Source organism: Thermobia domestica, chromosome 12 (assembly GCF_964235325.1).
Source record: "Thermobia domestica chromosome 12, izTheDome1.hap1.1, whole genome shotgun sequence".
In the NCBI taxonomy this organism is placed as follows: domain Eukaryota; kingdom Metazoa; phylum Arthropoda; class Insecta; order Zygentoma; family Lepismatidae; genus Thermobia; species Thermobia domestica.
The window spans coordinates 154,195,552-154,208,374 of record NC_137465.1 but is presented as its reverse complement, the minus strand read 5'-3'; the positions used below and the strand labels follow the sequence as shown (position 1 = coordinate 154,208,374).

At 35.2% G+C, this 12,823-nt stretch overlaps 1 protein-coding gene across 2 annotated transcripts in view; it reads right to left on the bottom strand.

Annotated features, from left to right (window-relative positions):
* barr (non-SMC condensin I complex subunit H) overlaps positions 1–12,823 on the bottom strand; it is a 72,456-nt gene that overhangs the window by 26,666 nt on the left and 32,967 nt on the right. For both annotated transcript variants that reach the window (XM_081734300.1, XM_081734302.1), the window contains exons 7-9: positions 11,060–11,254; positions 9,306–9,497; positions 1,753–1,954 (exon numbers count right to left, since the gene is read on the bottom strand). In XM_081734300.1, the coding sequence (XP_081590426.1) occupies positions 1,753–1,954; positions 9,306–9,497; positions 11,060–11,254 (589 nt within the window). The remainder of the gene's footprint in view (positions 1–1,752; positions 1,955–9,305; positions 9,498–11,059; positions 11,255–12,823) is intronic.

Here is a 12,823-nt window from a genome sequence, read left to right as displayed (position 1 = left end):
TCGATGGCAGGGTGTGGGTATGGCGAATGCTCGGTGAACGTCATCTGTCAGCGTGTGCAGTGCCAACAGTAAAATGCGGAGGTGGTGGTTTTATGGTGTGGTCGTGTTTTTCTTGGAGGGGGCTTGCACCCCTTGTTGTTTTGCGTGGCACTCTCACAGCGCAGGCCTACATTAATATTTTAAGCACCTTCTTGCTTCCCACTGTTGAAGAGCAATTCAGGGATGGCGATTGCATCTTTCAACACACGATCGAGCACCTGTTCATACTGCACGGCCTGTGGCGGAGTGGTTACACGATCATAATATTCCTGTAACGGACTGGCCTGCATAGAGTCCTGACTTGAGTCCTATAGAACACCTTTGGGATGTTTTGGAACGCCGACTTAGTGCCAGGCCTCACCGACCTAAATCGATACCTCTCCTCAGTTCAGCACTCCGTGAAGAATGTCTGTGTGGCTGTCATTCCCCAAGAAACCTTCCAGCACCTGATTGAAACTATGCCCGCGAGACTGGAAGCTGTCATCAAGGCTAAGGGTAGGCCAACACCATATTGAATTCCAGCAGTACCGATGGGGGAGGGGGCGCCACGAACTTGTAAGTCATTTTCAGCCAGGTGTCCGGATACTTTTGATCATTGTGTATATATAAAATGCCCCTCCCCCCCCCCAAAAAAAATCAACTTGTTCAAAATAATCCTCCAGAAGGTTTATCTTTTTCCTCGAGTCAAAAGCTACTTACCTACAAATTTTCAGCTCTATTGCTCAATATTTACTGACCGCTCCATTTTAAACCCTTCTGTTCTTGTAATATTAGCGATGATCAAATGCTAGAATTTTTGGGAGGTATACGCTGGACTATTTTGAAAATATAGCGTATGCCTACCTCCGTATATACTCATTCATTCGTAAATTTAAGGTAAATATATGCTGCACTATAAAAATATTAGGTAGGTAACGGGTATACTTCCCATTACATTCCTGTATACTACATTATAGGTGTCAAGACTACAATGTAATTTAACATAGTAGCTGTGCTAATACCTGGATAGATATAAGTTCGTAGCTTTTATTATGATCACTACATGGCGAGATAGCCTTTTTTCCAAGAAGTTGATGAATTATTAAGATAAATCGCTGTGGTGATGTAGCTGAAAGAGATATGTCTCATCCAAAAGTATAATGAAGCCTCGACAAAACACGAGGGACAGAAGCATTTTAGTCTTCGATTGGTTGAAATCCATCGTAAAAATGTTCGCGTTCCACTGAAGAAAGCGTTTTTATAACTTGAGAATACAAATACTGACATTTTGTTCTGAAAGGTTTGACAACAACTAACAAAAAATGGCAAAATGGAGCGACCTGTAAATATGACTTAATTGTACTGAAATTTCGTTAGTTATTTGTATACATCAGAAGGAATAAAATAAGCCTTGTGGACCCCGACCATTGTTAGTTTTATTTTGTGGACCACCTTAATATATATGTAGCCTTAATATATATAAAACTAGCTGGTGGATATTAAGATACATAATAAACTAGGAGTTCGCGGACAACCAAACGGCTAACCCGAGTATAAGAGCTTCGCTTCGCTCAGCTCAATAAATAAATAAACATATAAAAAATCGATACAGACGAACATGAAATAGAAAATAAAAAGCAGATGATTCATATAAGGGAAATGAATATAAGTTAAACTTAATGAAAAGGTGACTCGCAGATAAATAACATGAACCTACGTAAATTCAGCACCTACCTTAAAAATGTAGATGCTGTCAAATGCATATCAGGAGGATTTGTCACTTTAACTTCTTTCCACTGCTTCATGGTAGGCCTTTTCAACGTGTTGCTCTTCAGAGAAGGCTGACATCGCTCATTTAGATCTTTTAGTTCTTCATAAGCAATGTTTACAACTTTCTTCACCACCTTTTTCAACACTTCTTTTCCAACCACTGGCTCTGTCAACATCGAGGGAAAAATTATTAAATTATATGTATGTTTGAAAGTAAATAATAACTGATTTACAGCTCCTCTCGTCTCATCTATTTTCATTCCCTTCCTAATAGATTAAAAATAATGAGGTATGAACTTTTTATGACCAACTTCATAATTAAAAAAAAAAAGGTACGCACGTTACACTTGTACTATACATATATGGCAAAATTTGGTACCACAAATACTTTATCAAGAAGCTGAAAAGTGCACATGACAAATTACAGTACTTCCCCTGTTCCGGAGAAAACCTACTTTATTATTTTATTATTAAGGAAAGTGGAAGCAGGTTATAACGCAATGTACAGAACACAACAAGCAATATTTCTTCCAATCGTCGTCCTACCCCCTTCCCTCCTAAAGCTGAGAAAAATAAAATTAACTTGTACTTATGTTACTCTTCCAGGGTAGAATCGGTTATTTCCTCCACTTATCATACACAAGAATAATTAAAAATTATTACTTAACGAAATAAATTCACACATATTAATATCGAGTATTTAATAGACTTAATTTTCACACGTCTTGGTTCAAAAATACCCAACAGTTTTGACAAGGCCTCTCGTCTTCTCTTGGTGACTTAGAAATCCAAGGAAACAGGCCTTGTCCAAACTGTTTGGCACTTTTGATTCAAGGCGCATTAAAAGTAAGTCTTCATTAAATATTGATTTTTTGGAATGCTTAAAAGCAAGTTCTCACAAAATTCCCAATGTAATTTGTATGGGTAATGATTTTATTGATGACACACTATGAAAACGGATGATTTTTACGACAGGCTTTAAAACCACTTTATAGATATAAGTAGACAGAATTGTGTTGTAAATAGTAGGTTGTAATTTTACAATTTAATGAACACATCACGCAGAATAGTGATATAATTAAAGCAAGACGAGAATTGAAATCTCGAGTGTTAAAGGACCAGGTAATATACATAGTTATATAATAAATGGATATAAAAGGAATTAGCACTAATAATCGTCAAGATATACAATATTTTACTATCAAATGACATATTTCAATTGGCTGGGAAAATAATGCATTCTACCAGTTTACAAAACAGGTGATAAACACACGAAATAAAGAACAATAGACCTATTACCTTAATGCAATCAGTGAAATATTCGAATCCGTTATTCAAGAATGTAATAAAGTGTTGGTTACACGAGTCAGAACAATCTTTTGTCAAAAATAAATCCAGTCACTAATCTCCCAAAAATTTCAACGGCTATATCAACAAGATTACATAGATGTGATTGAGCAAAAACTTTTTAACTCTGTACCACACTCCCCATTACTCAAGATGTTTTTCTTCCTTAAGTTTAACGTCTCATGATTATGCACCGAGGCTAAAGATAATAACGGAAGAATGAGGAAAGTGGGAGGAAACGGGTAAACCACAAAAAGAACCCAAGCACACGATGTTTATCCGCCACAAAGCCCACTCGGAGCGAGCTGGGATCAAACCAGGAACCCCCAGTACCAGAGTTGAGTGCTCTACCACTAACCCACGTAACCTCTGCTCAATAAGTTACTTACCATAAGTATATGTCACAATTTCAAAATGGCTCAAGCATTTTTTTTAAAAATCAGGTAGAAATCTCTCAAAGTGAGGTCCGCGACGCCTAAAAATTGAAACGTGTTATAATAAAATGGAACTCTCAGCTTTATGCATTTTTTTTTTAAGTTACTAAAATGAAAGCAATTAGAAATTATACCTAAGGTTGTAACTTTAAATGTTCTCCTACTTTACTAAATTTCTATTCTAAAGCTGGCCAATCGTTTATAGGATTACTTCAAGTGAAAGAAATTCCTTTTTTGTTAGGGCACTTTTCCAAAAGCAGTTGTACATTAACTGCACGACGCCTCGGGATTATATGGATTTCCTCTTCGAGTGCCGGAAAGCTCCCACCACTATCACCAATTCCAGATTTTTTTTTAAAGAAGTAAATGTTAGTCATTCCTATGCTTATAAACATCAAGCCTTCCACCCAATTATGGGCTTTCTAAAAAATAATGAACAGGATTTGAAAAAAACGGGTATTTTTGAAAAAACCCAACCTACCAGGACACACACGGGTTTTTTCGTTTTTTTTTTTTTTTTTTTTTTTTTTGAAAGATTTCAATGTCTTTGGGGAAAAGGTGTTAAAATGTGATTTATATTTCAAGATTATCATTGTCGCAATTTGCAATAATCTTCTGTTCACCACTGTTTTAAAAAAAATGACCGCCATTTTGAAATTTTATATTGGATCGCTGAGAAAAACTATACAGCAAATTAAGAATGTCTCTTCTACCCTCAAAACTTCAACTTAAAAGTCCGAAAATTGTACCCTGTAGCGTGGATACCAGCTAGTTAAAAAATGGCCGATATTTTGAAATTTTATGTTGGATCGCCACCAAAATATATACGGCTAATTTACAGTATCTCGTGCTTCTACTTTGAAAATTTATACTTAAAAGGCCGAAAATTGCTCTTTGTAGGGTAGATACCCGCTATTTTGAAGAAAAAAAACCGCCATTTTGAAATTTTACGTTGGTATGCCACCAAAATCTATACAGGAAATTTAGTGTGTCCGTGCTTGTACCCTGTAGATCGAGTCATCCCAGGAGCCTTAGTAACATTCGCCAAATATGATTACCAAATATATTAATTTAAAACCAAGATATAATTCATGTATTATAAAATAAATGTTTCAAATGTCTTATATGGCAAATATTTTCCAGTGTAAAATAAATGGTTTTATTGTTGATGTTCACTTCCGATACTCTGCACGTTCAATTACGAGAATTTCCCTAGCACTAACAAGACGGTTCTTTCCCGAAAATGAATTTAAAACAATTAACAAAGAGATAATTCATATTTTATAAAATAAATGTTTCAAAATGTCTTAAATTAAATTAAATATCTTCCAGCTTAAAATAAATACGTAGTTTTATTGTTGAAGTATTCAGTTCCGATGCTTTGTGCGTTCAATTGCGGGAATTTCACGAGCACTTCTTTCACGACGGGTTTTCCCCGAAAATGCAGCTTCTTTACTGAACATCGACACTTCCCCTAGTACGGAAATTTAAATTCAGTACTTGAAACAGTAGCGTTACATAGTCTTCGGAACTCCGAGCATTAAGCAACTTAAATTTGACAAAAGATTTTACGCTATTCCTGATGTTGATTCTACAGAATGCTTATTTGAGGAGTAGCAACTCGGCGAGCACAATATTCATGGAAAGTATTTTCTAAAATATAACATTGCATATTTTTCTTTAAATAGGCTATAAACACAATCCATACATTAATTTGTTCTATAATTATCTTAAGCTAAGGTAAGCTTTTCTATTCACTGAATGCACTCACATAGGTTTAACGTTGAATGTTGTTGTATACTTTAACATGAAAGCATCTAATTCGCCCAAGGAAAGTCCAAAATCTGATTTAAAAAATCACTTTCAATATGATCACCTTAGTTGTACCAATAATAATAACAAAAAACTCAAAAGGCCTTGAGGGTTTTAAAGTGGGTTTTTTCAGGTGGGTCCAGCCCTAAAACGGGCAAACCCTGATAATGAGAAACCCCTCCCAAAATGTTCCTAAATCCGCCTCTGCGATTAACTCTTGACTTAAATTGGTCTGGACCTAAGATTGATGGTGACAAAAATATTCCTGATTTCAATACAATTAAGGGGAAAAAAATTCATTCCTCACATTAACGATCCAACGTTTGAGAAAGTTGTTTATAAAGTGGATTTCCGTTAAAAAAAAATCAGCCTTGAAAGTTCAGTAGGAAACAATCACGTATCTTTAGGATAAATTACCTATTACATTATTTCTCTTTATTTTTTTAATCAATGGTAATTCTAATTATATATGTATATTTTAATACCATGTGGAATTTAAGATAACATTGCAAAGGGGTCCGCAGATCACTTATCGAATGAACAGAGGGTCCGCGTTAACCACTGAGGTAGAACATATAAAGTAGAAATAGGTACGATATTCTCTACGATTCGAAGGCGAAAAATAAAATTAAATATTTCAGTTTAACGTTCCACGATTATGCCCATTAGGATAAGGGAGATGATGATTAAGGCAAGTGAATGATGATGGAAGAACCGGTGGAAGGATAAGTGGGAGGAAATGGGAGTACCCCGAGAAAACCCACAGACACGATGTTGTCCGCCACAAACTTACTTGGCCGGGGATAGAACCTTGGACCTTACGCACCAGAGGTAAGCCACCATGCCCCCCTTCCCCAATTTGAAGAGAAATTCCATAAGGATTTTCCTTGAGACCTCTACTGTTTCCAATTATTATAAATTATTTACCACAATCAATTAATAGTGTCGGTGTCTAGATGCACTGACGATATTAAATTTATCAGGTTACTAGAAATTGTAACAAGGGAAACAATTGATGAACTCAGAAGCTTCCGGCGTGGAAAGATGTGGAACACAGCCTCTGTTTGCGAGCCGAGCCGAGCTCAGCCTTCAAATATAGCGATCCTTTACTCTTTAGATAAGGGTCTACTTGTCCACCAAATCTGGTTCAGATCCGGGCAGTAACTACCAACAAATAAAGTACCACATACAAGCCAGCCGAGCCGAGCCTATCATTAGCCGAGTGTGACCATCAAATATCTTTATTCCTTAGACAATGGGCTACTTGCCCTCCAAATATAGTTAAGATCCAGCCAGTAGTTACCAAGAAAAGTACTATATACAAGGCGAGCCGAGCCCAGCCACTAAATATGGTTCAGATCTGGCCAATAGTTACTGATAAATAAAAGTACTACGTAAAAGCCGAGTCTATCCCTGGCCGAGCTCGGTCGCCAATTATAGCAATCTTTAAATTCGATTAATAGTTATGTAAAGTACTATGTATATAAGAAAAAACTGTGAAATGTAAAAGGGGGAAAGTAAAGTCTTAGAAAGCCCACGGATATGATGTTGTCCATCACAAACTTACATGGCATAGAGTCAAACCAATGATCCTTGGAACCTGAGATGACTGCTTTATCACTGACCCATCCTACCCCCATATGCTATGTTATTTTCACTAGTGTTACCCACGAAATGAGATTGTTTCGTCTTGAAAAGCATCATGAAAACGAAATTTCGTCTCGAAAAGATATATACGTTTCTATTGGTCGAGTTCTATTTTGTCTTGTCTTGTATCGTGGGCAGCACTGATTTCTGCATACAATAGCGTACACATATACAGAAGGCACTGGTGATCTATAATCATAGTGCGCGCAGATTTGCTATTAGGCCTATGTAACTCTTTTTAACAAATGTTATTCAAAATTAATATCAGCTTGAAGACACGAAGTGTTCACATAAAAGGAAAAAACATTTACGCATTAATAATTGGCAACTGTCACGACGGAGTAGAATACTTCGCTTTCGTTGTGAAATAAGCACTAGTCACTTTTCAGAGAAATCAGGAAAAAAATTAATTCTATCTAAAGGTTACAATCTAAGAGAAGAAAGCTTACCTTATATACTATTTCTTGTATACAGTTTTTCGAAACTGTATGAAGCTTTCTTCAGTTAGTATGTAGTGGCAAAATTTAAAACTTATTGATGTGGTATTTTTCAAGAACTGCTACTGCAAATAAGTATTATTAATTCCCTTTATTCTTTTATGGAAACTTAAAAAGAGATGGTTTGAAGCATTGTTTGGGTTCTCAAATGTTCAACGACAAAGAACATTTTATTTTGTTCTCTTCGTGAAGATTTATATACCTTTGTTTCTTTCTCCACAGTGGACGTAAGCGAAACTCCCGAGGTTCTATCTAACTGATTATCTGTAGTTCACCTGAAGACATGATCTCTTACAGACTAGAGCCTTCAACACGTGTTGAAGCATCTTTCGGACAGAGTTAGAACTGTTGTTTCCCTTTCGTATACCTTGGGCAAAAGAATACTTTCTTCTTTGTACAAGGTTTCAGGTTTTAAAATTACAGTATGCATCTTTAATAGGAACTCTACAGCCGAAGTTCATTCTCAAAAATTCGTGGAAAATAATCATTATTATTATTATTATTATTTTTAATTTTTGTTGTTGATTTTTTTGATTTAAGTAAAATCTTTCACCTCGTATAATAGAAGTCACGAACTGAAGTAAAAACATTAGGAATTAGTATTAAATGTTAATTATGCAATTTAAGTGAAAGAATTGGGAGTTCAATTTTTAATTTATCCCCAATCGTTAACCTATTTCAATCCCAAACAATATTTCTTAAGCATTAAGGAAAAAGTACAGCAACGTTTATCAACATGACACATTTTTTTTCCACAAAAGTTACTGGTCTTTGGCAGGGGCATATTTTTTCATAAAATCGGAACTAGCTTGTGGCACGAAATACATAAATTTCGCGTAAAGTTGTAAAATCTAAAAATTTTTAAGTTTCGGAGAGGGGATCGAACCCCTCTAAATACGCCCCTATTTTCTGGGAACAGACACACAGACGCGCACACAAGAAAATTTTCGTCTTAAATGTCGACAGTGATTTCCCCGCTGGATTAGTTAACGATTTAAAAACCCTATACGAAGAGAAGAAACCGGGATTCCCCGTTATCCGTTCAAAACAGGATTTTCCCTAATCATCCTCTGCATGACACTCGTTTTCATACTGTTCTGTACATACATTTAGTCTCATTATATTATGATTATTATAGTCAATAATCGAAATAACAGAACAAAAACGGGATTTCACTTATTTTCACTTTAAATTAATTTATTTCGGAATTTGATTTAAATCAACGACTTTTATTTAAAAAATCAAGTGATTCAAATCTAGGTTTAAATCGTGATTTAAATCAATCCATCCTGAAAATTACACCAAATACAAAATAAAATCACCAATATTTATGTCTTAAAACTCATGACTTATCATTAATAGAAAACCGAACAAATGAACTGCGCAGCTCTTACGTGGTTCAAAACATGAAGTTACTTCCTAATATTAGAAGAATTTAAAGAATGACATATAGGTATTAATAATCCTCTTTAGTACGATAACAAGAAATTTATAACGAGAAAAATTCTCAAGAAAATTAACAAACAAATGTTACCTTTCTTGAATTTTTATGTTTTAAAATAAAAGAACAGCATATGTGCGTTAATGAAGGTCAAGTTACAAATTATGGTTGATTTGAAACTATAGTAAGGATTTTTTGTTGCTTGAAGCTATATTTCCGAGTGTACTGAACTGAATTTGATAAAGTACTGTATCCGGCTAATCGCTGTTCCTAGCATCATAAATAATAATAATAACAAAACAGTCGTCGTAGACAGTGCAGTTGGAAAACAAAACTTACCCTTCGAGAACGGCCTTATCTTCCAGTGTTTAGGCCCAGCCCACGCTGAAAAAACTGACTTTTCGAAGTACGAATATTCCTGGGGAACTGCAGTTACATACTTCATTAAATCAACTGGTTTTGTGTTTTCCTTCTCATGACAGCCATATGCAACCGTCTTCTCGAAATTCTCCTCCTCACCATCCAGTCCATCTAAATGTAAAAAGACAAGAAAAAATCAAGTAGCACTGGTCGCAGTAAACTCTAATTACAACTTAAACCAAAATTCGTATTATATTTCATATCCATATTATTATAATATTGCGATAAATATACTGAATTGATTTTTCTTGATGGATTTATACTTCCTAGGTATCATTTCAAGATGTGGCAGTAGTAACTACTTTTAATACACAGAGGATTTTTCCAATCACTACAAAACACCTTGCTACTTTATTTTAATGAATTTACTAATACAGACATCTTATTGCTTCTTATACACAAAGTCATCTACTTTAATTAATATAATTAATTATTATTAATATGATATGGGATACTCTGGATACCTGAATACCCTTGTTTCACATCATCTTCAGAATCCCGACACTTAAAATCAACCTTTACAACACTTCTCCCAAATCAACAGCAGAGATTCAACGTAACAACTCTTTTAGTAAACTTATTACAGAATTAAATAAAAGCACTAACTCATTGTATTTTTCCGTCATTTATCTACTTTTCCTCTTAATTTTCCCCTAGATTTTGACCTTGTTTCTTATAACTTCGCCTAACTATTGAACTTTTTCACCTCCTGTATTATTAATTACTTTGTTTTTGTGTATATGGCCACGATTTATTACCATACTCCTCTTATCTGCATTCACTTTCAGACCGCTTTTCTCTTCTTTCTTTTTAAAGAAACATATTTGCGCTTTCATAACAAACTCTACATCAGTCATTTCCACCATGCCATTGTGTGACGCAGGAGCACGCTTTAACGATTGACGAAAGAACAGAGATAACAAGTAGAGCAAATGAGAGGAAATTACAAGGCAGGAGGTTGGAATAAAACTTATGTTGGCATAGTACATTCGTTCATAGATCCAAATAGCGTTTACCTGCAAAACCACCACTGTTCTTATTTATCTGTCACCACTGAGTTTTATCAGCGCCAAGCGTCCTGTTTGTTCCTTTTTTTTCTGTGTAGTTAGCTGAGAATAAGAGCAGCAAATGGTGACGTCATAGAGCATGCAGTTGGAAATGATTGCTCTACATCTCTCAGCGCCAAGCTTCCTGTTTGCTCCTTTTTCTCTCTGTGTAGTTTGCTGACAATGGGAGCAGCAAACGGCGACGTTACAGAACATGCAGTTGGAAATGACTGTTCTACAGCGCTTTCGTACACACGGAACTAATTCAGTCTTATTTAATGTTAGCTATCTGTTCTTCCGAATGTTTCCTCACCGTGTAACTTCCTAAAGCTAAGTTAAAGAGTTATGGGAATAAGTTGTCTCACTGATTCTGACCGTAATAGATTCCGAAAGAATCAGAAAGCTTTTTTCTTATTTGCATCTGAATGTTTGCTTTATTAAAGCATGTCTTCATCAGTTTTATAATGTTCTTCAGAATTTCGAATTCTTACAAGATTTGATGATGCCTCTCTTAACGAAATCACAGGTTTTCTTAGAATTTTCTTACTATCGCAAAGATAAGATATGTTCTTGTCAATAATAATACATCTTAAGCAAGAAAAACGTTCGTTATATTTGAAAAATTACCTTCACCCGCAATGAAGTCATCTTGAATATTATCGTCATCCGCAGGGACGGCATTCATATCGAACGCATGTTCTGTTTCTTTCTGCAGCCTTTCAATTAATTCATTCTTTTCAGCGGCAGCCTCTTCCTCATCCACAGACCAATTCATAAAAGAGAACGATGAAAATGTTGGATCAATCTCGGATTCGCCAAAATCTGAAAGTAATAAAAACATAAATTAAATAGTATTGTGAAGTTATGGTAACCACGTTTATATCCATACTTTCTACATATTATATCCTTCCTTCCCTCTAATCCTATTGCAACCAAAACATTGTCCCTATTCTTCACAATATCGCAAGAAAAGAAAGCAGGTCCTTGACCCACCTTTTGAGACAGAAAGAAATGGTGTGGTAGGAATAAAGTTTATTTTTATTAAATCACATGTAATTGATTACAGTATTATACAACGTACGAAATATGAGCTTGCTTTGAATAATAATAATAATAATAATAATAATAATGTATAGACGATTTCAGAACAAGATATCGACATCCAGGAAATGCTCGAAACATCTACACGTATCTCCTTTTAACACTATGAAACACCTACACTTATCTCCTTTCAACACTATCTAAATATATACCTAGTCATTTCATAAATAGTGTCAGAAATTCGGAAATGAAATACAGACACCGTGTTGACTCTCTTTAGTAAGATAAAGAGGAAGCATGGAGCATAAAGAGCACCAATCAGTTTTCTAAATATCTATCTTGAGCCTGGATGCAGGCCTGGAGTCTGCCACGACTCTCGTCAATGGAATTACGAACAGTGTCAATGGAAAAGTAGCGGGCTGCCTTGATCAGGGCGCACTTCAGAAAGTCCACATTAGATGTCTCTTTTTGGAGACCATTGATTGAAGCATTGACCACAGTTTATAGTTGAAGTCTGGGACGTTGGCCCGTAGCCACTCCTGTGTTGATCGTGCTCGTGCGTGGAGGCAGAATCCTGTTGGAAGGTCTACTGTTGATTGGGAAACATGAATGGTACTTAGCAGGGTTGTTTTGTTTAAAACAAATTTAGTACATTTTAAACATATTTTTATTTTATTTTATTTTTGTAAAAAACTCTTCCAGAGAAAGAAAACTGTCAAAAGTGCTCCCCATTCAGAAGACTACTTTCTTCCCATGTGAATGTTTTGATTTCTCGTGGCTACAAAAGGTCAATGTGGTGAACTATAACTTATTTTGTCTCTTTTTTCCCCCTTATTTTTAACGTATATTGTATTGTTTAAATGCTTCTCAAGTTAACTTGCGAGAAAGTGTCGTAGTCGAAGGTTGAACTACTTGTAAACTGATATTTAAAAATAAATAAAATAATTATCATGAAAACAAATTTTTGTGATGTATTCAGGAAAAAAAAAAAAAAAGGTTAATTGCTAAATTGCAGTTCTGAAATTAAAATATCGCAGACATTCGTTGATACAGTACATGTTGGTTCTCAGTCTCCGTAAACTTGGAATCGTTTAACACGAGTTTTACGGAAAGAAAAAAGGACATCATTTGGAGCAAATTTTTCAAAGCAACGCAAACTCCATCAGACGACCATACGAGCTCATTGCAAAACATGTAAGAAAGAAATGGTTGGTTTAGTTCAAAGAATGAAGAATTATTATGAAAAATGCAATGCTGTGAATTGCTGGAAACCTAAACAAATGGTAAAAGTGATGATCTGAAAATTGCTTCTGATGATTCTAACGTTAGTAAGAATTAATTCTGTATCAA